At 41.2% G+C, this 25,532-nt stretch overlaps 1 protein-coding gene across 1 annotated transcript in view; it reads left to right on the plus strand.

Annotated features, from left to right (window-relative positions):
- The window catches only part of rtn1a (reticulon 1a), a 53,745-nt gene continuing 28,213 nt past the window's right edge, over nt 1-25,532 (plus strand). The window contains 4 exon segments of the mRNA XM_036575228.1: nt 1-410; nt 14,114-14,893; nt 15,803-16,461; nt 16,463-16,652. Of these exon segments, the coding sequence (XP_036431121.1) occupies nt 236-410; nt 14,114-14,893; nt 15,803-16,461; nt 16,463-16,652 (1,804 nt within the window). The 5' untranslated portion in view covers nt 1-235.

Consider the following 25,532-nt stretch of genomic DNA (forward strand, 5'->3'; position numbering starts at 1 on the left):
ACAAGGCGACGTCAGCGAGCTCTGAAACCAAACCATCCGGCTCACACTCTGTCTGCACCGAGCACACAAACGCGCGAGCATCGGCTCCGTTTCGTAAACAACAACAACAACAACAACCAAACAGCAACAACAGCATCAAAATCCCGACTCGTCTCTCGCGCTTCTGCTTTTTCACTCTCGCCGTCGCTGATTTTTCACGCGGAGCTGTGTGTGAGCGTGCGCGCGCCGTGCGAGGATGGCCGGGCAGCGGGCTGTGGCGGATTCGTGGCTGGGGGAGGAGGAGGAGCTGGACGGGCTGGGCAGCTCCGGGCCTCCTCTGGGCTCCAGAAACTGGGAGGATGTAGCGAACAGCTACTCCGCCGAGGACGGGCGGAGAGGCACCGGCGTTGCCATGGAAACTGCATCCACAGGTAAGCGCATCATTTCCCCGGAGAGCGAGCGTAAGTCCGCTGGCTGCTGGTCCACCCTCGGACCACCCAGATTACTGCCCTGCACGCAGGGCCTGAATTTCTAATCTCCTCGGACAGATTTTAAACCCACACGGACTTTTATTTTGGAAAATAGGATAAATATCACAAACAGCTGGGAGAAAAAATGAATGAGTGGGTCTAATTTAAAATGACTGGGTTGAAAGTGGTGTTGCTGAAACTGTGCCAGGTTAAAATGATTTGCTAAACTAATTTAGAAAGGATAACGAAAGAAAGAATGAGGAGAAACGAGTAAACTGGACTGTGAGTGGACAATGAGCGATGAAAAGTGGCTCTCTGTCTAAAACTCTGGTGGGCCGCCCAGACAACGCTGAGCAATAAGCCAGTGGGCCGAAAGCTTTGCCGTCAGCGGGCCCACAGTGGCCCTCTATCCTCGTACTATCTGGGTCCTTGAGTCCTTGTCCAGCAGGGATGCTGTGTGGTGATGGAGGGAGCTGGTGGTGGTCCGGACTGAACTGACCCTTCTTTGAAATTTCTCTAAAAATGGCAAGAATTTTAAACCAAACTGGCGCGTAATAAAAACAATGATTCCTAACACGTTCTGAAATCTCTGTTGGGGCCCAGGCTTAGAGCGCCCCCTGTGTCTGGATGCCTCTTCAACCAGGGTGTGGCAGTGCCTAGATGTGTGTGGCACTTTTGAGTGCCTGGGTGTGGCAGTGACTAGATGCCCCTGGCCCCGGCTGTGGCAGCTTCCAAATGCCTTGCTATCAGAGTTATCGTCTCCATAGCCTTAACCTACAGGTGGCAATGTCAGTATACGCCTAGACCCATCCCAGATGCCTCTCTCCTGAATGCGGTATGTCTAGATGCCCCTACTGCTGGATAGGCAGTGCCCAGATGACCCTACACTGGGTGTGGTACCTTTCAGATGCCACTCTGCCTGGGTGTGGTAGTGCCCAGATGCCATTCTCGCTGAGTGCGCCAGTGCACAGATACTACTACACCCTGTGTGGCAGCATCCATGCCATCCTATCTGGATGTGCCAGTGCCTTATGCCACTTTACAACCATTTGGATGCCCTTAGACTGGGTGAGGCAGTGCCCAGTGCTACTCTACTTGAGTGTCCCAGTGGTTCCCCGATGCCCATACGCACCAGTTGTGGCAGTGTTCAGATGCCCCACACCTGGGTGTGACACCATTTTGCCTAGAATGATGGGCCTGGATGTCAGCCTAGCAGATGGTGGCAGTGCCCAGATGCCAGTCTACCAGGCTGTGGTAGTGCCAGAATGCCAGCCTACCAGGCTATGGCAGTGCCCAGACACCAGTGTACCAGGCTGTGGCAGTGCCAGGATGCCAGTCCACTAGGCAGTGGCAGTGCCAGGATGCCAGTCTACCAGGCTGTGGCAGTGACCAGACGCCAGTCTACCAGGCAGTGGCAGTACCCAGACGTCAGTCTACTAGGCAGTTGCAGTGTACAGACACCAGTCCAGGTAGTGGCACTGCCCAGATGCCAGTCTACCAGGCATTAGTGCCAAGATGCCAGCATACCAGGCTGTGGTGGTGCCCAGATGCCAATCTACTAGGCTGTGGCAGTGCCAGGATGCCAGTCTACCCGGCTGTGGCAGTGCCAGGATGCCAGTCTACCAGGCTGTGGCAGTGCCCAGATGCCAGTATACCAGGCTGTGGCAGTGCCAGGATGCCAGCCAGACACCAGTCTACCAGGCTGTGGCAGTGCCAGGACGGTATCCTTAAGTACATTTACAGTGTGTTTACACCCTGATGATAGTAGATGTACTTTGAGTATGATATTTGGACATATTATAAACCTCATAAACTGACTATGACTAAGATTTTGTTTAGATACATTATCAGAGGAACTGGATGGAGGCTACAGTGGAAAACCTGCAAGAGGGCACAATAAAAGTGTTAATATTTCTGTCGCTTTTCTAAGCTAACAGCATGTAAAGGTTCATTATCTTGCTTTTGTTTCAGATGAGTGTGTGTGTGTGAGTCGGCGACGTTTACACGCTCTGCCCGCTGCTCCTGTCCCCGTCCCGTCTCAGCGCTGCCTCTCCTCGAGTGCATTATTTAAACCCCCTCAATAATTCAGATATCTTCGGGTTTAGCATCAGCCTGGTGCTGCACAGCTATGCTCCCCAAACTGTTGAGCTTATTGCACAATTTCCTCTGTTATCTAGACAGCTAATGCATCACTTACACTGCCATGCGTTCATCTTTTGCTGTGAAAGTGCAAACAGCAAACAAGCAAACGCACATTTGAGTTTGATCTTCCGATCTTTACGCAGCATTAACTGTGTTATATGCGCATTACTAATGCTGCTCAAATAAAAAATCTCATGTATGCAGTTCACCCCCTTTTTCTGACTGGAGCTCATCAGCCAAGACATGTTTGGTGTCTGAAGTTTGCTTCTTTACTTTTAGCCCTGGAGCTACAAAGCTAATGTAGCTCACAATTAATGGAGGCCTATACTAATACCAATCAGAACAGCGCTAACTGCATGCCTACCTCAAAGCATGTGGAGGTGTTCAGTATCTCTGATAGACTTGATGATGTGGTTTCTGACACTGTGACTCACTGTTACATATAAACATGGACTGAAGTGCATTAGCACAGCTAAAAACAGGAGCATCAGAAAAGTAGCACACTGGTAGAAATAACGGTTCTGTTCAGGTACGCTTTTCGTTCATCAAGGTACAAACAGTGTAAATGTTCCCTCAAAGCTCCAACAGTGGATTTTAAGGTCTGATTGTGAACCTTAAATAAGTGTTTCCAGGTGAAAAGTTCGTATTTGTACCTTTTCATAACCGAATGTTTTAAACAGAACAGTAAAATAAAAGCCTGGAGACGAGACGGGGTGTGTGGAGTCAGTACAGCTTAGAACATATCATTTCAGTGGATTATGGCTCAGTTATGTTCCCTGACTGAAAGGTACTGAGATGGACCCTTGAGGGAACCACCCCAGTGACAAGAGGGGAACTGACCCAGAGACAGTTCAGTACCTTTTCTGTTGTAAAACTAAATTATTATTTTTTTTTACCAAACGTTTGCTTTAATAATAACAATCAATGTTTTATTCTTCTTATAAAACAGTTGTATTGTGTTGTCAGCAGTATAGTATCACAATTTGCTTAACACTTCAAATGGCCAGGGCCCACCGAGCAGGCCCAAAGTTTTATTACACACTTCTATAACCTAAGAATAGCTCAGCCAGTTTGCATTGAAGTCTCTGTAGTTACTGAATAATAAGCCTTAGTATGTAATAAACCTGAGATTTTAAGGGGTTAATGAACTGGATTTGATAACCTTAATCAAAAAACTGGCTGGACTGATGCTCTATACATTGTGTGGATGTATTAACCATTAGGATTGAAACCTGATGGTTTTGCTTTTTTATTGGGAATTATTTGAATACCACTGGTTTTCTGTAGGACACCTTTATATTCCCTTAGGAAACCATCAGATGCCTCTGGAATTAGTCCCAGAACACCTGTTAAGCCATTAGAGTCCTTTACGTTGTGATACCAACCCTTCAAGAAAACACAGAATTAGACACCATTAGACACTATTGGACACCATCAGGAACCAGCAGAAACTTTTAATGGTTTCTATTATTTTTTTAGCAGGGACCACCTTGTTGGTGTACAGTTATAGTGACTATAACTCGTCTCCTGATGCAAATTTTATATCTATCCTCTAGCAAGAAGCATCCTCATGTGTCAAACACAAGGCCTGTGGGTCAAGTCAGGCCCGTGACACAGTGCTATTCGGCCTGCAAAATTATTTTAATTTTCTATTATTATTATGCCGTTTCACCCTGAGATGCACTACAGTCCCCAGCATGCAGTGCAACATAGTGCGCATTCTGCCCCCCTTCCTCCAACAACAATCTATGGGCCACACAAAAATAAAAGATGCCTGGTGTCGATTTCAAGTAAATAGGACGTTTTTAAAAATCTAAAACAGTTTTTTATTTAGAATTACTTCTGAATAAGTATTCAGTGCCTATTTTGCTGTTGCAGTTTTGGCATATTTTGAATAAACAATGGTCCGTTCAGGTCGTGGCAAAACGTTAAGTAAAAATAAATAAAAAACACAGCTGACCCTTTTAGTGATTGTGTTTGACACCCTGCTGTAGCCCTTCATCAGTGGTCAGACAGCAGGACTACAGCTGGCTGGAAATACTCAAGTTATGTGGCTAAAATCAGGAAATATGTAACGTTACTGTCCTCTCTCACGTTTATAATTCAGAATATATAAAAATGACAAAAGTTCAAGTTTATGCGGTGAAGTTGGCTGCTGGCTGTGAATTCCCAAGCTAATGGCAATACTATTGACGCACTGTGTTCACTTAACCCAGCAAAGTAACTGGTTACTCTCTTAAAAAAGATGGTTCTTCAAGGGTTCTTTAGTAGAGACAGTGGTTCTATAAAGAACCATGAACACTCAAAGAACCATTTGGGTTCTTTGCATGGTGAAATGGTTCTTCAGATTGATGGAGAAAAGGGTTCTGCTACTGTTATGATGTCAGCTTAGAAGATCCTTTTTGGTGCTGAACAGAACAATATACAAAAGATTCTCCCTCAATCTGAAGAACCGTTTTTCAAAACGTAGAGGAAACTAAATAATAACTAAATTAAATGTTTTGAGGTTTTCTTCTCTTCTCTGGAGTGTAAATCGAGTAGCCGCTCCCATCACGGTGATTTATATCCCCACACGTGAATCAGTGATACACATTACAGACGTCCTGAGGTAAACTGGCATCACCGCCTCCCAAAGGAACACTAATCCCATCCGAATATGTCACCCAGTTTTACTGTTTACCTGTTGCAGAGGTAGAAAAGCGTAACATTATTTAAGTTAGTGCTGAGAGGATGAATCATCTTTTCATCAAACGACTGAGCTTCTTTTTCTGCTCCATAGTTTTGAATATTTCAAACACATTTCTTTGCCTCTTCAGCTTCACTGTAATTTGCAATTTTGTCCCATTTGAACAAATTCCAAACACTAAATACCTTTTTGTTTACCTTCCCCCCACGTTTATTTCAGACCTCTGGGAAACACTGAAAATGGATGTAGTATAACCATGGAAACGAGTGTAGGGTGACCATGGATATGGGTGTAGTGTAACTATGGAAATGGGTGTAGTGTAACCATTGAAATGGGTGTAGTGTAACTATGGAAAGGGTATAGTGTAACCATGGAAATGGGTGTAGTTTAGTCATGGAAATAAGTGTAGTGTAACTGTGGACATGGCTGTAGGGTAACCATTGAAACAGGTGTAGGGTAACCATGGAAATGGGTTTTTGTAACCCTGGAAATGGGTGTCGCGTAGCCATGAAAATGAGTTAGTGTAACCATGGAAATGGGTTTATTGTTGCCATGGTATTAGGTGTAGTGTAACATTGGAAACAGATGTAGTGTAGTCATACAAACGGGCATAGCGTAACCATGGAAATGAGTGTAGTGTCATCATGGAAATGGGTGAGGCGTAACCATGGAAACGGGCGCTGTTCTCCATCAGATGCGTAGTTGTTAATTAGTGTTAGAACCATGTTAGAACTATTTCTGCCAGCCAGATTACAACAGCAGTGTGAGCAACCGGCTCTCTCCGCGTATGGTCAGGAGGAGAAGGCCGTATCTATAGGAAGTGACCATCACCACTCAAACAGCTATTTATAGCTTTGGAGAACAGACAGGCATCACATATGCAGCCTCTCCTCCTCTCTCTCCTCTCCCTTTCTCTCCCTCTCTCTCTCTCTCCTCTCTCTTTGTCTCTCTATCTCTCTCTCTCTCTCCTCTCCCTTTCTCTCCCTCTCTCTCTCCTCTCTCTTTGTCTCTCTCTCTCTATCTCTCTCTCTCTCTCTCTTTCCCTCCTCTCTCTTTGTCTCTCTCTCTCTATCTCTCTCTCTCTCTCCTCTCTCTTTGTGTCTCTCTTTCTCTCTCCTCTCCCTTTCTCTCTCTGTCTCTCTCTCTCTCCTCTCTCTCTCTCTCTCTCTCTCTCCCTTTCTCTCTCTCTCTCTCTCTCTCCCTCTCCTCTCTCTTTCTCTCTCTCTCTCTCTCTCTCTCTCTCTCTCTCTCTCTCTCTCTCTCTCTCTCTCTCTTTGTCTCTCTCTCTCTCTCTCTCTCTCTCTCTCTCTCTCTCTCTTTCTTTCTCTCAAACTTAAATATTCATGACCCGGAGCCTCAACTCCCTGTCCTCCCCTTTAATTCCTTTCACTCTCTCATGCATACACACATACACACACACACACACACACATACACACATACACACACACACACACACACATACACACACACACACACACACACACACATTCTTTGCTTTTAAACTGGCACACAAATGCACATATTCAAACAGTCTCCCTTTCTGCCCGTCCCCCCCTTCCCCCCCTCTCTCTCCCTTGGCCGTTTATTTCGAGTAGTATCTGCCCCCCCTCTCTATTCCTCCTCTCTGTTCTCACAAACAGAAGGGGGTCTATTTATATCCTCCTTGAAAACCCCTCACTGTCTCTCAGAGTGTGAGTGAAAACACAGCACATTACACACAGCATTAGCAACACTGGTGGACTTTACACTGGCCAAAAGCAGGCAACCACCTAGCACCCCTTAAAATACTGATTAGATATGTGTAATGATGTTATTATGTCCAATAAATTATGATTTCTATGAACTTGTTTCACAGTTTTAAATTAGGTGTCAATTGTAGTAATCGCACAACGCAAAGCAGGAGTTTACACCCAAATGTAGTCGACTGTTTGCTTATTTAGTGTTACACTGGAGGTGTAGCTTAGCTCACAGCTTAGAAACAGGCAAACAGACACTGACATGGACAAAACCAAGGCTAAACCAGTTTTAGCCACCTTGAAGCCTGACTTCTGTCCCTGTTTACAGATATCAGTGAGTCATATAGTGTCATGATTTAGGCATGCAGTTAGCATAAGGTGACCAGATTTCTGGAGACATCCAGTTTGGCAGTCAAAATAAATAGTCTTTGAAATATTTAATGTTTTTTTCTATAAAATAAAAAGGGGGACAGTTCCAGCTTCATGTATGTTGACGACAGTAACTGCTGTACCGTAATACAACCCCACTTCCAAAAAAGTTGGGACGCTGTGAAAAAAACAAAATGCAATGATGTGCAAATCATTTAAACCCTATATTTCATTGACATTGCTTTAAAGACATCATATCAAACGTTGAAACTGAGAAATTTTATTGTTTTTTGAAAAATATTTGCCCATTTTGAATTTGATGTCAACAACACGTTCCAAAAAAGTTGGGACAGGTGCAACAAAAGGCTGGTAAAGTTGTGTAATGCTTAAAAAACCACCTGGTGGTTGATTGACAACAGGTCAGTAACATGATTGGGTATAAAGAGCATCTCGGAGAGGCGGAGTCTTTCAGAAGTAAAGATGAGGAGGGGTTCTCCATTCTGTGAAAGACTGCACCATCAAATAGTGCAACAATTCAAGAATAACGTTTCCCAACATAAAATAGCAAAGAACTTTTGCTTTTCATCATTTACGGTACATAATATCATTAAAAGATTCAGAGAACCTGGAGAAATCTCTGTATGTAAGGGACAAGACCAAAAACCAGTATTTGCTGGTCATGATCTTTGGACCGTTAGGCATTAAAAACAGACATGATTCTGTGGTGGAAATCACTGCATGGGCTCAGAAACACTTCTGAAAACCACTGTCTGTGAAAACAGTTCATCACTGCATCCACAAATGCAAGTTAAAACTCTAAAACACAAAGAAGAAACCAAATATAAACAGGATCCAGAAATACTGCCACCTTCTCTGGGCCTGAGCTCATTTAAAATGGACTGAGGGGAAGCGGAAGTGGAAGTGTGGTCCAATGAATCAACATTTGAATTTCTTTTTGGAAATCATGGATACTGTGACCTCCGGACTAAAGACCACTCAGCTTGTTATCAGTGCACAGTTCAAAAGCCAGTATTCATGATGGTATAGGGGGGCATTAGTGCACATGGTATGGGTGACGTGCTCATCTGTGAAGGCACCATTAATGCTGAATGACATATACATGCTTTGGCAACATATGCTGCCATCCAGACGACGTCTTTTTCAGGGAAGGCCTTGATTATTTCAGCAAGACAATATCAAACCACATTCTGCATGTATTACAGCAGCATTGTTCCGTATTAAAAGAGACCGGGTGCTAAACTGACCTGTCTGCAGTCCAGATCTGTCACTACTGATAACATTTGGCACATTATGAAATATAAAATATGACAAATGAGCCCCTGAACTGTTGAGCAGCTGAAATCATGTATCAAACAAGAACAGGAAAACATTTCACTTTCAGAACTGCAGCAGTGTCTCCTCAGTTCCCAAACGTTTAGAGAGTTGTTAAAAGAAGAGGTGATGAAACACAGTGGTCAACAGGCCCCCGTCCCAACTTTTTTAGAAAGTGTTGTTGGCATCAAAGTCAAAATGGGCACATATTTAAAAAAAACAATAAAATGTATCAGTTTCAACATTTGATTTGTTGTCTTTCTAGCATTTTATTTTAAAAAATATGGTTTACATGATTTGCATATCATTGCATTCTGTTTTTATTGACATTCTGCACAGCGTCCCAACTTTTTTGGAAATGGGGTTGTAAACTCTGGTGAAGGCCGACTGATCAAACTGGGTGCTCAGTAACTTTGTAAACTGTGTCAGAAAATCATGCAGTAGCTACCATGGAGAGTGAAGCTGCTAAACTGTGCAACACTAAATAAAGAAAATGGTCAAAGTACATGGTAGCTACATTCAAGTAGACTGTGCCTAAACCAGGGGGTGGAACCCAAACGTTTGTTCTTTCAACAAAAATCAAACCAGCTTGGGAGCCACAACATTTTATGGCCATTTTATTGAAGTAAGTTAACATTTTACCATCTTGGCTGAAAATATGTCTTAATACGTGCTAGTTAATGTCCTAGTATAGACTAAAATATAATATAACCATACGCAGACTTACTTTGCTCTGCTTTAAGCTTTAGCTCAGCTATAGCTGCTTTTTTCGCATCTCTGGCAGGAAACTTTTCTGCAAAGGTTGAACAGTTTCTTGTAAAATGTCTCTCAATGTTTGATTTTTTACGAGGCCGAAGTCGCTTCTTATTCTCTAGCTTTTTCTGTTCCACCTTAAATGGTGCCTGAGGTGCCAGAATGTAACCGCTGCACCATTTAAGGTGGAACGGGAAAATTTGAACGAGAAACTGACTTCAGCTTTGTGACTTTTTAGTTTTTCAGTTTCTCATTGCAGATTAAACGTATCAGGAAACCAGCTGGAGTGATTATAAACACAAATAAGTCAATTCGTCTCTAAATTATCGATGTTCATCTTAAATCTCTCTCTTTGCCGTTTCGTTAGCTACCAGCTAGGCGAGACTGTTGTCTGCATTGCTATGGTGACCAGCAGTCTGCGCTGATCTTCAGGGTTAAAGGGTGAATTAGCAGTTCTACATTAACTCCAGAGTTTAAGACCATTTATTGTTAAACTGTGTTGAACGATCAGCAGAGCTTTATTTTACTGTAAAGGAGGATTATTTTATTTTTACCTACTAATCTGATTCAGCTGTGGAGCCACAACAGGGCAGTAAAAGAGCCGCATGTTTTTTATTCACAGTTAAAAACAGGGACACTTCCGGGGACAGCTCCAGCCAGGGATAGGCCACCAAAAAACAGGAACTGTCCCCAGAGAAAGGGGAAGTCTGGTCACCCGAAGTTAGCACCATGCTAATCTAGAAACTATCAGCTTCTTTCACTTGTTAGCTAAATTAGCCTCGCAGCTCCTGTGTAAAACTACAGAAGCTAAAGTCAGACAGTTTGGCTGATCAACTACAGTTGGATTAACCCCTTAAAATCCCAGGCTTATTAGATACTAACACTTAGTATTCAGTAACTACAGGGACTTTAATGCAAACTGCTTGAGCTACACTCTTAAAAAAGATGGTTCTTCAAAGGAACCTTTAGTACAGAAAATGGTTCTATACAGAACTATGAACACTCAAAGAACCCTTTGAGTGTTTAAATGGGTCTCTGCATGGTGAAATGGTTCTTTAGATTGATGGAGAATGTGTTGTTCATGGTTCTATAAGGCACCAAAAGGGTTGTTCTTTTGTTACAAGCTTAATATTGTAACGATAGTAGAACTCATTGTGGTGCTATATAGAACCCTTTTCAAAAACCATCTACAGCACATTCTCCATCAATCTGAAGAACCATTTCATGCAGAGACCCATTTAATCACGCAAAGGGTTCTCTGAGTGTTCACTGTTTTCTTTGTTAAAGAACTCAAAGAACTAAGCCTTTTAAATATGCATTCTTAGGTTATAGAAGTGTGTAATAAAACTTGGGCCCTGGACATTTAAAGGGTTAAAGGGTGAAAACTGCAGAAATTTTGTACCATTTTTAGCTGGACCTTCGCTTTAAAGAGAGCCCTAAACGCATTTATCAAAGGTGAACATGCAGGACGGACGGTGTGAAAGCTGGACGCTGAGCTGGACGACGCTGATGTAAAGATCAATATCTCGTCTCTGCTACACAGCAATAAGTCAAACCTAATCCTCTTACTGCTGACCTACTGTCCACATCCAGCAGAGACACTCTCCACTCACACTGACAAACCCGCTACACACTTACAAAGATGCTTTTTTAAGGGTTCTATAGTAAAGGAACGAGTCTATTTAGAGCCATAAATTCTATATAGAGCCATGTCATGCTTAAATGGTTCTCTGCAGGGTGAAACGGTTCTTCAGATTCATGGAGAATGTGTTGTGTATGGCTCTGTACAGCATCAAAAAGGGTTCTTCTATTGATACAAGCTTGACATTGCAACAAAAGCAGAACCCTTTTTGGCGCTATATAGAACCATTTTCAAAAAGGTTCCATATAGAACCATATACAACACTTTCTCTATCAATTTTGAAGAACTATTTCACCATGCAAAGAATTATTTAAGCATGCAAATGGTTTTATATAGAACTCATGGCTCTAAATAGAACTATTTACTTTACTACAGAACCCTTGAAGAACCATCTTTTTTAAGTGTGTACAAGTCAAAGGAATAGTTCTGCTGTGAAGTATAGCAGTTTGAACGCAGCTGTACGTTTTATTGTATTCTATTTTATTTTATGCTCTGATTTACAAGCTAAAATTGAATTCTAATTAATTCTAAATTTGTTTTCTAATAGAAGAATAAATAAACCGTTCTGTTTTGTACTAAAGCCATGAGGCTAATGTGGCTAAACAAGTAGAAAAACATCACAGAATGTTTGTTTTTATTTCAGTTTATGGAAATTCTGTTCCAGATGCACCGACGTCTCACACTTATGACCACTGTGTTTAGACATTAAGGCTGAATATTTAGTCCGGAATATAAATGTTGTTGATTGTTGTTTTTAGGAAAGTCAACGAATGTTTGCTTATTTGTTAAGTTATTGTTTTATGTCCCTTTCAAGGAGAACTCCACCATTTTTTAAAATGTCTCCGTAACTCAGTGTGTGAGATGTAAACAGTGATTCAGAGTGGTTTGGTGTGAAATGGTTCAGATGTCTTTACAGTGGTTGTGATAGGAACCAGGGGTCGCCATGACTACAACACAAATATAGACATTTTATTCACTATTTAAAACCACCAGTGAACCTGAAATACATCTTCTTTTCTTTGGGGACTAATTTTGCCTCATAGCGCCATGCATGTATCCCTCCACCATGAATGAATTTAAGGACAAAATCTCTTAAAACTACCATAAATCAATGTGTCGGTCTGACCAAACCTAAATATCTTTTTGAGTGGGAGGTTCTCCTCTCTAACATTGTCTGGTCACACAAAGCATTGCGGGACATTGAAATAGTCAGATAGGGCTAATTTGACTCGGATAGGCAGACTATTTAACATTTGAAGACCTTTATACTGACTTTAAAAATCAGAGACGTTAATTAAACTGTAATAATTTAAATATTTTTCAGTCTAATCATGACTGATGTTCAGGTTATTTATAGTCTGCAGTCCTCTAACCGTAGGTCAGTGAGAGAGTGTGTCTGTGTGTAATGAGGGGCTCTCTGCTCTGTCACTGCGCTGAGTATAAAGTAAGTTTGACTTTTCACTCTAATGTAATTTGAAATGCAATGTATTTTTTATTGGAGTATAAATCTACGACTGATAAAAGCCTTCACTTCTCATCCTTCTCGCCTTCTGCTGAGGGGATTATAGGCTTTTACACTGCCCACCCCCCCAACTCTCACACACAGACAGATGTTTCCAGCTGTATCATACTCTGATGTACGTCACACATTGAAGAGAACCGAATATCCTGTAGATTCTCTCTATAGCACTACTTTCACCTCTTGAGTAACAGATCTGTGATCTGAAGCACCTTTAAAAAACAACCAAAGTGGCCTGAGAAAGATTAAAGTCATTATTTTTGTCTTTAAAAGAGAACCTCACCAATATTTTAAAATTTCTGCATAATTAAATGGTTAAGATGTAAACAGAGTCGCTCAGAATGGTTTGGTGTGAAACGCTCCGTTCTAGACAGTGGTGGTGATAGGAACCAGACGTCCACCTCTAAAAGCTCCCTCACAGAAAGTTCCTACATGAAATGGTTATGAATTCACCGCTTGATATCTGAGACACTGTTTTATGGTAGTTTTCAGAGAACTTGTCATGAAATTCATTCATGGTGGAGGGATACATGCAGGGCGTTGTGAGGCAAAAATAGTCCCCGAAGAAAACATTATTTCATTATTTCAGATTTATTTCAGGTTCACTGGTGGTTCTGGATAGTAAATAAAATGTCTATATTTGTGTTGTAGTCATGGCGACCCCTGGTTCCTATCACCACCACTAAAGACATCTGAGTCTCTACAATGAACCATTTCACACAAAGAAGGAATACAAATGTGTTTTTATTTGGTGCAAGACATACTGCAATCGCAATAGGGTCAATAACAAATAAAGTTTTCAAAATGACAAATCTTATTAAAAAGGACATGTATTTTTACATCTGCATATGTATTGGCTGTGTGCTGTGTGCATTGTATATCTTAAACTCAGTGAGTGTTATCAAAGCTTTTGATCATTTGAATTACTGGTTGAGCCACCTGACTTTTCAGACTAATTTCAAGTTAAACAGGCACGTACTTAGACACCCATAGAAATCTGTGTCCTTGAACTTGAGTTTGTACTTACATTTTGATCAAATAAATAAACATTATTATAATAATTCCACATTTTCTTGGTTCTCCTGAGGTCAGACCATCTGATATGGTAAGCTGAACCATTCTAACCACGACTCAAACGTGATTTTTTACACAATCTGTGAAAGGGCTACTGACCTTGACATTGCAGCATGAAGGTCACTTTGGGTCTTTTTTATGATGCAATACCTGGACCCTCTTTCTTTTTTCCTAAAATGAATTTGGATTTGGATTCCATGAAAACAGTTTCACATACAAGAGGTATTGTTGAATAATTTGATATCAGTCATGTGTTTATTAAATTATTTTTTGGGAAAATAATGGACTTGGACACAAAAAAGACACATCATATCAATGACCCAATATACTAGTATTTTGCCCATATCGTACAGCCTTTGTACAAAATTGTCCTATGTCTCTCTCTCTCTCTCTCTCTCTCTCTCTGCAGGTGATTCCATGTCTGACCTCTTCCAGAAGTCTTCCCCCAGGCAGGACGATCTCTACACCTCCCTCCTCTCCACTCACTCCTCCTCCTCTTCCAACCCGTTTGGTGGAGGTGCTCCTCTTTTCTCCTCTGAGGGAAACCGTTCTCCTCCCGCTCCAGCCGGCACCGACTCTGGCATCGGCATGACCCCCGGTGACCCCTGTGACCTTCAGACGCACAGGACCGACCCATACAACTACATGGACATGAGCGACGACCTCTGTGACCTTGGCAACCTGGGCAACCTCGGAGCCAGCAAGTCAAAGCAGCAGCCGACGAGGGGCTACGATGACGACGACGAGGACGATTTGGACGGCCTTCAGGATTTCAAGCCGAAGAAGCAAGAGAAGGAGCCTGAGCCTGACCCCTTCGACCTCGGACGCTATCTGGAGAAAAATGCCCCCCTGTCTGGGGGTCTGGAGGGTAAAGAAGACTTGGGGTCAGCCGGAGGTCAGCATGCCTTTCCGTACGTGGAGGATCCATCGGACGAAGAAACGGCAGAGTACCGCTCTTACCGCATGATGGGAACCCCGCAGACCGCCAGCCCCGTGAAGATCACTGTGACGACCGACTCCCGTAACCCGGCAACCCAGCCGCAGAGGGTGTCTCCACAAGGGGGCGCCACAGAGAGGGACAGCGTGCTCAGTTTCGGCCAGCAAGGCCTTCCCACGGTAACGCTGTCGGAGCCGGAAGACGACAGTGCTGCTTCCTCTGCCAATCATTCCCCTAACCACTCCCCTACGGGTAAGCCACACCCCCTAACTCACCTTTCTCTGTTCAGTCTAAGAGAGATTTAAAGTGGTTTTCTTGGTGAAAAAGTAAGTTTACACAATTTTCCTCAAATGTAGTCAATCAGACGAGATGTTTGACGTCAGAAGTTTCTTTAGTTTTAGCGCTAGAGCTAAGAGGCTAATGGGGTGTAAGAATTCACTCATTATTCTATTCAATGCAATACAGTGGTGTCTCAGTTAAATACAATATTTGGTACAGCAGATAAGCAGGGGCTTAAAATGTGCCTTACATTAAAGCTGCACTATGTAAGATTGTTTTTGTAAAACTGAAAGAAGTGTCATTACTGAGTGAGCAGAATAAAATATGATGACAATGATGACAATAGTAGATCATTCACTCACATCCTCGGAAGACACTCCATCACCAAGTTTTGACTTTGAATTCTCTTTGAATCATCAGATTCATCCCCTAAGTGAAGGGGGCCGAAGCACAGACTACACTGCATATTGCGTGCAGTTACACATTTCCACCAGAGAGGTCTCCAAATGCCCAAATCTTGCATAGTGTAGCTCTGATATCTTAATGTTTCCATTGTCAGTTTATTAGAGTATTCAATGATATAAAAGTACATTTAAAACAAAATAATGCCTAATAGGCATTAATTATGACTGTACAAACTGGCTGCCTAAATCATTGACTGTGCTGTGTTTTTAAGTATCTCTAATAGACTTGATTATGTGGTTCCTGACACTGTATGACACACTAATATCTATAAACATGGACTAAAGCATTGACAAAATTCAAGCTTTAAGGTGGCTGCAAATGTTGTTTTTATCTATGTCATACACTTTTGTATTTTTTTAGAGCCTAAGTGCACTTAACTGATTTTAATTTAAATCTCTGTGCTGTTGTCTCTTGCAGGACGAGAGTCTCCCTCGGACATTTTATTCCAACCTGCAGGAATAAAGCCTGCAAGCTCAGTTCGGAACACTAGCGCCCCCTACCAGGACTCAAAAGGTCCTGCCAAGCCCTCCAGCCCGTGGGACATGCCTGTATATGGTGGACACGATCGTGATGGCAGCGGGGCAGAATCCGGAGACTCCGAAATCGAGCAAGTGGCCGAAGAGCCCGATTCACCAAGGCTCGACAAGATCCAGAGCGCAAAGGGGGGATTTGGCCAATCTGGCAACCCATTCGGGCAGCCCAGCGATGCGAATAAAGCTAACAATCCTTTTGAGATGCCTCAAGCCAACAAGGTGAATGCTAGCAACCCATTCGGGCTGTCCAGCACTGCCAAGGGTGCTTTCGGTCAATCTGGCAACCCTCCCCTCTACAGTCTCCTGCGCGAAGAGAGGGAGGCAGAGCTTGACAGTGACCTGCTAATCGAATCGGCTTCTGAAGAGAGCCCCAAAAGGGAGCAGGGTTACTGCCCCCCAAAACCGAGCTCACCTCCAGCGCCGAACATCTCCTCCAACCCAATCTCAGCCCCCCGCCCTGCTGAGTCAGCGCCAAGCAACCTGAAACTGAAGGAGAAAGAAAGCGAGAAGGAGAAGGACAGTGTGGAGAAGCCGGTCGAGAAGGCCCACGCCTCAGCCGCAGCAACATGAAGATAAACCCCGTCCTGCAGCTACGGGTACATCTGCAGCTTCTCCAGAGCAGCGCCCCCTGGAGGATGGGGGGAGTAAGAGCGCGAGCAGTGGAGAGACGAAAGCAGTCGGCGCTAAACAGGCAGAGCTACCGCCTGTCCTGAAAAACTTCAACAAGCAGAAAGGTAAGACTTTTTACACACTCTGATTAGAACTAATATAACTAAACTGAAGAATTACAATAAAAAATTAAACAAACAGTTTTTTACAGGAAACAGGAACAAAATCACCTTCAACAAAATATACACGAAATCATCATTTATAGGGTACTTCGTATTGGGAGGAGTCTGTCCCAAAACATAACCCCTAAATTTACACTTATAAAAATAATAGTCACAAGTTTTTGTTTTGTTTGTTTTGTTTATTTTTTTTTAAATTTTGCTTTTAAAAGATCATTTTGATTTTTGTAAAGTGAAGTTGAAAAATGTCATTTTTGTGAAAATAATGCTGCCCCACATTTTCAGGTCAGAAATTCAGTGTGTAACATTAAGAATTATCACTACAGAAACAGTTAAATAAACTTTTTTGTGGTTTAATGAAAATATGATGATTTATGTGTGAATGGCTGTTCAAAGCTGTGTTTGCGAGTCATGTACTGGCAGAGTTTTTGAGTTCTGCTCAAAATGAGCTAAAATTGTCACTACCGAAACAGTCACCACTGAAACGTTTGGCAAAATTTTGGTAGTGTTGTGATTGTATTGGTAGACGCCACACAATCCTATCTGGTAAAGTATTTTAATTTTCTGTTAATATTAGTTCATTTCACAATGTGCTGCACAACAGTCCCCAGCATGCACTGCAATGTTATGTGCGCTGACTCTCCTACCCCAAAATCAGTCTATGGGACAGCGGTTACACCTCAACTCTACACAGTTCTACCCAGTTCCACACCAGTCACATCACCAAACACACTAACTGCATATCAGCTGCAGTTCAACCAACACACTGAACATCAGCTTAGCAGCTCAGAAACTGAGACCCAGTCCCATTTCTTCTTTTACCCCTACCCCTTTGTTTTCGAGTGTCACCCTAACCCATTTGAACTGAGTTCCAGGGTAGTGGTTGAAATCTTCCTCTGAAATGGGACCCTCAAATAAAAAGAGCATCACTTCATTAACAGCTACCAGCGCTGCTCTGTAGGCGACCCTGCCAGTCTGCAGTGACAGCAGAGGAGGGTAAAGTTCAGCTCCTCACTGCTGGGCTTTAGTTACATTTAGGGCATCATATGCCTTCAAAGAGGGGGGCAGTTATTTATTATTACCCACCCTTAATTCTTCAGTGATATGAAGCTGAAGTCAGATATTCACCAGATTCTTGTTTGAATTTTCCTGTTCCACCTTAAATGGAGTAGCAGTTACATTCTGGCGCTTCAGGCGTCAGAACTGCTGGACTATTTAAGGTGGAACGGGAAAATTAGCTAGTTAGTTACCGAGACATTAGCATTATTTAGCGATTTTTTATGCTTGTTATGAAGAAAACGACCAAAATACACTGAAACATTAAACTAAGATAAAACAGTGGTTATCGTAAATCACTCTGTTTGGAGTCTCTGAAAAACCTCTGTTTGGAGGGTCATGTAGCTCTAACACTTCACCCTACCCCTCTATCTCAACAAGAACTGGGACACCCTACCCCTAGACAAGAACACGCAAAACAGAGGGCTAAGGGCTCAGTGGTAGGGGAGAGGGGTGAAATGGGACGGGGCCTAAGTCTTAATGAACTTACAGCAATGAAAGGATGTCAGGGGTCTAGTTCCAGCAAATAGATCTTCTGGGGACATTTAAATTTGGAATATTTCAAGTATTCATGTAATATTTCAATATACTACAAGTGGCTACATTTCCTGTTGAGGTTTTTGCATGTTTTGAATAAACAATGGTCAGTTCGGTTTAAAGCAAAATGTTAATAAAAATGAAATAAAACATAGTCGTTCTCTGGCCCTCAGATTTGTTGGGATTTTTTAATATGGCCCCTGGTTTAGACAGTTTGAATGGCACAAATTCTGGCCACGTTTCAGACACTGGGAGTGACTTTGGGCTTTTCAGAGTGTCTGAAATGTCTAATTTAATTCCTTGGTTGGTGAGTTTTGATGTGAAGGTTGGTGTTGTGTGGTGTTGGTGTTGTACTGTCTCAGTGTTAGAGTGGGGACATTAAACTGGGCAGGACCCAGACTGGGAAGCTCTTATCAGCCCTGTGGTTGTTTTAGAGGGTGTGGAACCTGATTTAGGCCTAACTCCATGGGCAGTTTTGGTGTGAAGGTTGGAGTTGTTCACTTCCTTTTAACCCGTAATGCCAAAGCAAGAGTTTTAATTCATTGTTCTGATCATATGTAATGATCTAACAAAGCATACAAATCAGCAAAACACCATGATCAAAGCAAGCAGATGGCACCCAATCCTGCTCATGTGGAAAAAATCATATGTATTTATATATGTTTGAAATACATTCCAAACACTTAAATGTATTTCAGAATATTTTGCCATATTAACCAAATATATTTTAAAATGCATTCATTTTAAAATGTATGGGGAAACATTACACATCATGTTTATCAAATCCATCTGAAAATATCCAGAATCCTGTCTGATGCTCTTCACTGTCTGATACCTTTAGAGATTAATTTGTGTTCCAGTATCTTCATTATAAATATGATCTAATGATCCTTTAACAGGACAGAAGCGAGTGTTGTGGGTATTGATTCTCTGTGAAAATGCAGTTATGATCTGATATCTTGTTTATGTGAAATACATTGTGTGTGAGAGTCTGAGTCGGCTCATGTTAAGAATTCTGGGTCTAAGCTTTTTTCTCTATGGGGAAAATGAATGGCGTGTTTTTTAAATCGCTGATATCGCGTCCTGTGGTGAAGTGAAATGTTCCAAAGCCTGTCCATTTTTCCATACACACATTTTTCATTGGATCCTCTGCATTACGAGGCTGTTACGGAGTTGAAATGTGACTAATGCTACATGTGAGCTGTAAATCTGATATATACTGTATGTCTGAGTAGCTGGTGTTGGTATATAACAGTGGTGAAGTTTAACAGTGGAGTCACTTTCATACAGCATCCTTTCAGTGCACAGCTGCATTAGCATACTTTTAACATATATATATATATATATATATATATATATATATATATATATATATATATATATATATATAGCATTATTTCTTTTTTTTAAACTTATATTTATTAAAGTATGTACATTCAAGTAAAATCTCATCTGAACATCTCACCCCTTCCCCAAACTTCCCACCATCTCATAACATAAAATGTCACTTCAGAAAATGTACAATCGTCCCACATTTTACAGATGCAAAATCATGAAACATAGAGTGATTCACTTTTAAATTAAAGGTAATAAATGAAAAAATACAATAGAATAATATTATCAATGATGATGCTGTTGATAATAGGGTAAATAAATAAATACATTTATGTATTCAACATATTTACAGATTTATTTCTTAAAATGTGCATTATGCACATTTTATTTGCTTCATATTATTATGGCAACTACAGAATGCAGCACGATTTCAGAGGTTTTTCAGTAGAAGCTTCTACTCGGTCACCTACAGAGTGCTCTTCAGTGATTATCCAGCAGTGATGGACCACCAGTGGCTAGTTAGCATGAAACAACTGATAAACAACCATGAAGTTGTTATGACTTCGCTGGTGTTTTTCAATTCTGGCCTTTTTATTTCTTCCGCATCATTGCACAGTTTTCAGTTTCCCTCATTAAGTGTGAACAGTTACCCTAAAAACACAAGTAACTGGGCTACTTTAATATTCTGAGTTCACTGAAATTAAAAAAATAAGTGAACATATTCTGTTAACTCGCTATTAGACGTTTCAGAAAATGATAAGGCTAACTTACTTTCATAATTCACTTTTTTCTATTTTTTTTATATTTATAATCAATCAAGTTTGTGTCAACCTTCCTCATCAGTCCTCATACATAAGCTTCTCTGTGTTTTTCATCACTCAGGTGTTCAGTGCTTGAGGTAAAGAACTTTGTACCCTTTTGACCCTCTTTTACTTAAAATGCTAAAATGTGCAGTTAAGGACTAAATACCCTGCTGAAAAAAGCTTTTCATGCTGGTCTGTGCTTTTTTATGCTGGTCTGATGCTGGTTTAGCTGGTCACCCCAGCATGGTCAGGCTGGTTGACCGGCATACCAGCATCCAGAACACAACATATGCTGGTTTTGCTGGTCTACACTGTTTTTTTAGCAGTGCGCCGCCTCATATCAGCGTGATGTTTGCCTTTTAGGGTGTGGATTCTGATTTAACTCTTTGTTTGGCTAGTTTTGGTGTGGGATGTTGGTTTCATAGACTCCTTTGGTTCTTTTTAAATGTGTGTTTCTAACATTCTGCACTCCTAACATGTACAGTTACGTTTTCTCCACCTCTCTGCTGTTTCAGAAGCAGTGAAGAACTGAAAAATAGAGCAGAAACAAACCAATACGTTCATAGACCACATAAAAGAGGGAATAGATTGGATCAGCGCTGCCCAAAGTGTGGCATGTGGGCTAAAGTCGGTGCGTGAGGATGTTTGATGAATTACGCTTTCCCCAGCCGCTCTCCCGATCACATTTATGCTATATTTCAATTGTTAAATCCTCATTCTTCTTATGAAATTTCATTTTTTTAGTATTTTGGTAACAAAGCATAGTGTAAGATTATAGAACACATTTTTACAGACTACCTATCTTCTTTATTTGTAAACTGTTCTGTATTTTTGGCCCTTGACTCACCTCAAACATTGCACTTTGGCCTCCCCAGCATTAACAGTTTGAGTACCCCTGGATTAGAGGTGTAGTGTATGAAACAGTATCAACCTGGAAGACGAGGGTAGAGCTGTACATTTGGATTTGATTTCATTTTGCTGTAGTTTAAAGATGAAACTCCACTTAAGACAGCGAAAGTTTATCTGATGGTTTTGTAAGCAGTTCTACTGAATGAAGATCTGAGTTTCTGCATCAATGTAGAGGACAAACATGAATAATCTGCATGATGCACATTTACAAACCCAGTTACAGCAGAGAAGCTATAATCACAACAAAGACGACAAAGCTCCAGCATTATGTGTCCGTTTGAATCTGGATATTGGAAAATATACATTATACACCAATCAGGCATAACATTATGACCACCTCCTTGTTTCTACACTCATTGTCCATTTTATCAGCTCCACTTACTATATAGGTGCACTTTGTAGTTCTACAGTTACAGACTGTAGTCCATCTGTTTCTCTGATACTCAGCCCCCTTTTACCCTGTTCTTCAGTGGTCAGGACCCCCATGGACCCTCACAGAGCAGGTACTATTTGGGTGGTGGATCATTCTCAGCACTGCAGTAACACTGACGTGGTGGTGGTGTGTTAGTGTGTGTTGTGCTGGTCTGAGTGGATCAGACACAGCAGTGCTGCTGGAGTTTTCAAACACCTCAGTGTCACTGCTGGACTGAGAATAGTCCACCAACCAAAAAAATCCAGCCAACAGCGTCCTGTGGGCAGCGTCCTGTGACCACTGATGAAGGACTAGAGGATGACCAACACAAACTGTGCAGCAGCAGATGAGCTATCGTCTCTGACTTTACATCTACAAAGTGGACTGACAAGGTAGGAGTGTCTAATAGAGTGGACAGTGAGTGGACACAGTGTTTAAAAACTCCAGCAGCACAGCTGTGTCTGATCCACTCATACCAGCGCAACACACACTAACACACCACCACCACGTCAGTGTTACTGCAGTGCTGAGAATGATCCACCACCCAAATAGTACCTGCTCTGTGAGGGTCCATGGGGGTCCTGACCACTGAAGAACAGGGTAAAAGGGGGCTGAGTATCAGAGAAACAGATGGACTACAGTCTGTAACTGTAGAACTACAAAGTGCACCTATATAGTAAGTGGAGCTGATAAAATGGACAATAAGCGTAGAAACGAGGAGGTGGTCATAATGTTATGCCTGATCGGTGTATATACATATATCAAATTACATGTTTAGTTGATTTTGAAAAGAAGTCTACAGAGCAGGTTTATTTATACATGCAAAAGACATCTGCAAAAATGATATATAAGGCTATCTTTCCAGGTATTAAATATCTATTTGTTAAAAAAAACACTACACTACAAATACATGGAATTTGACTGGGGGTGCACAAACTTCTGCATTCGACTGTATATTTTCACAGATTTACATATTTTAGCATCCTGATCAAGGCAGTGTGAAGAAAGAATGATGGGATGTGTAGATACACTGTAAATCCTGTAGAACTGATGAACTGGATGACCTCAGATACGCTTTTACACCCTCCCCCCGTGGCATGTTTACAGCCAGCACTGTTACTGAGAGCCATCTGGAGCTGAAATCACTCAGGAGGCAGAGAGACTCAGAGGTGTGAGGCTCTGCAGGTCACACGCCAATGTGCACAAACAGCTTGTATACTGTCCATTCAAAAGCACTGACCGACAGAGCGGGATGCCGCGCTCGGGCCTGTGCAGAGCGGTCAGGTGACTCAGTCAGCGGACTCTGAGAAGCTGTAAATAAAAATTAATGAGATCTTAGATGTGACCAGAATGATGAATGCAGCTGTAGAAGATTCTAGCGTGACTGAGAAAGCTGTAGAACATCAAAAATGTTATAAAAGTTATAATAAAATTAATATCCATATTTCATCATATTTCAAAAGTGGAGATCAAATCTCGAAGAAATACTGACTAAAACATCTAAAACTATATATTTTTTGGTCACATTGCAAATGTTGTTATTGTTATTGTATTTTACAAAAATATTTAAAAATGATTCATTATAGCAAGTAATTCCAAATGTGTAATTCCAGAAGTGTATATTTAACATATTCAATCAAGTCAGTAAATATCACTCAGTCCACAATATTAACCAATATTGACGATCTGTTTGGGTTGCAGCAGCACTCGCAAGTATATATATAGTATCTGTATGTAATAATAATAATAATGTCTGATATGTATTATGTATTTCGCTGATGTCGAAAACCAAACCTTGTATCTCCAAAATGGTAACTTTGCAGGAGAAGTAAAAAAAACCTACTTTTTTACTGTAAGTCAATGGAACCAGACGTCTTTCCACGTAATTTTGGGCCGTTTCTTTGGTCCATTCATTGTGAACTTCACACAATGTAAAGGACAACAGGCACTTTCAAATTATGTCAAAAACTGAAAAATGACAGCAGCGATATACAATCTTGTAAAACACCGTACATCAATAGAATAGATGCAAATAAACCTAAATACAGTAAAAAGTAAGAAATATTGATTAGATAAACCAGATTAATACTGGGCTTCTTGATAAGAGGGTTAAACAAACACACTTATGTATATAAAATCAACACATAAAAAATGTTTTGTATTTATTTTTTATTATAAAAAATGTATTTATTGTTCTGAGCAAATAAACACAACAGCTTAAATCTAATTTATGTGACTAAAACCATATGTAATAATAATATGCCCCATATGTGTTATATATATATATATATATATATATATATATATATATATATGTAAGTATTTATATTTAATAGATACTTACATATTTATTTAAGAGTTTTCTAATCCAAATACTGATCGTAATCTGAGGAACCTGCTCAATTTTAAAAAAGGAAACAAAAACATTTTGTAAAGTCAGCAGCATTTTGCTAGTTCTGTAGGTTAGATCTGTTTATCTTTGGATTTACTGCAAGGGCAGAAAACAAACACACACACACACACACACACACACACACACACACACACACACACACACACAGAAGGTTCTGGAATGCAGAAAGCAGGTCAGTGCTTCTTTAACTGCTCTCATTTCTGCCTGTAGGGGGCGACAGAGGATTTGTTTTCAGTGTGTACTGCTGAACTCATTTTTATTGTGGAACACACACACACACACACACACACACACACACACACACACACACACACACACACACACTTACAGGTCATTAGTTCGGGCTGCTTTGAGTGTGAGGTTGTTTTTTTAGTGTTTTTGTACTTTGTCCAAAATTCCGTCTGTAATTATGTGAGACTGATGGGAAAATTCTCTCACGCTCACCAGACAGCAGCTTGCGCAGGTCCTGCTGTTACTATAGCAACACGGGCGGGGAGGGGGCTCAGGCTGACATTGTGTGATGTGATTGGCTGTTGCCATGGCGAGAGATCTGAGGGAGGGAAAAGAGAGGAGGATGCTGAAAGATATAAAAAGACAAAGGGGATTATAATTCATCATTTTTCTTTATTCACAATCACAGCCATTCAACGCTAAAGCCGCTCGCGCTGGTCAGCAGATCCATTATGAATGACGTGATTGGGTATAAAAAGTGTCTCAAGTTCATAATTTAGGCACAGTATTACATAAAACCATTAGAGTGATGTAGAGGTGGGAAATGTGACGATATTTTATCATTACTGTGATAAATAATGTCTTTCTGAGCTTATTGTGGATCTTGTCAGTCTCTAAACAGAGACTAAATACATGTTTCAGTACAAGGTGAGCAGAATTAGGCCTGTTTAATTGGATTTAGCAGTTTGAAAAACATTAAATAAAAACATTGTTGTGGGTTTATTATTATTATTATTATTATTGTATTTTTTGTTTGTGGAATATGTGGAATGTCGCCCTACAATAATGCTTAGTAGTCACTCCTTTTATCTGACCCCCCCCTCCCCAATAAATGTAGCCAGTCAGCAGTCTGAAGTTTGAAGTTTGATGTGTTAGGTGTTAAAAGGGAATTGCACTAATTTTCCAAAATTCCTGCATAATTAAATGGTTAAGATGTAATCAGAGCGGTTCAGAGTGGTTTGGTGTGAAACGCTCTGTTCTAGAGAAACTTACAGAGTCAGAACTGTTTACAGTGGTGGTGATAGGAACCAGACGTCCACCTCTAAAAGCTCCCCCACAGAAACTTAAAATGTATTTTAATGCCTTTATTTTAGCCCATTCATGGTGGAGGGATACATGCAGGGCGCTGT

Source organism: Colossoma macropomum, unplaced genomic scaffold, assembly GCF_904425465.1.
Source record: "Colossoma macropomum unplaced genomic scaffold, Colossoma_macropomum, whole genome shotgun sequence".
NCBI classification, from domain to species: Eukaryota; Metazoa; Chordata; class Actinopteri; order Characiformes; family Serrasalmidae; genus Colossoma; species Colossoma macropomum.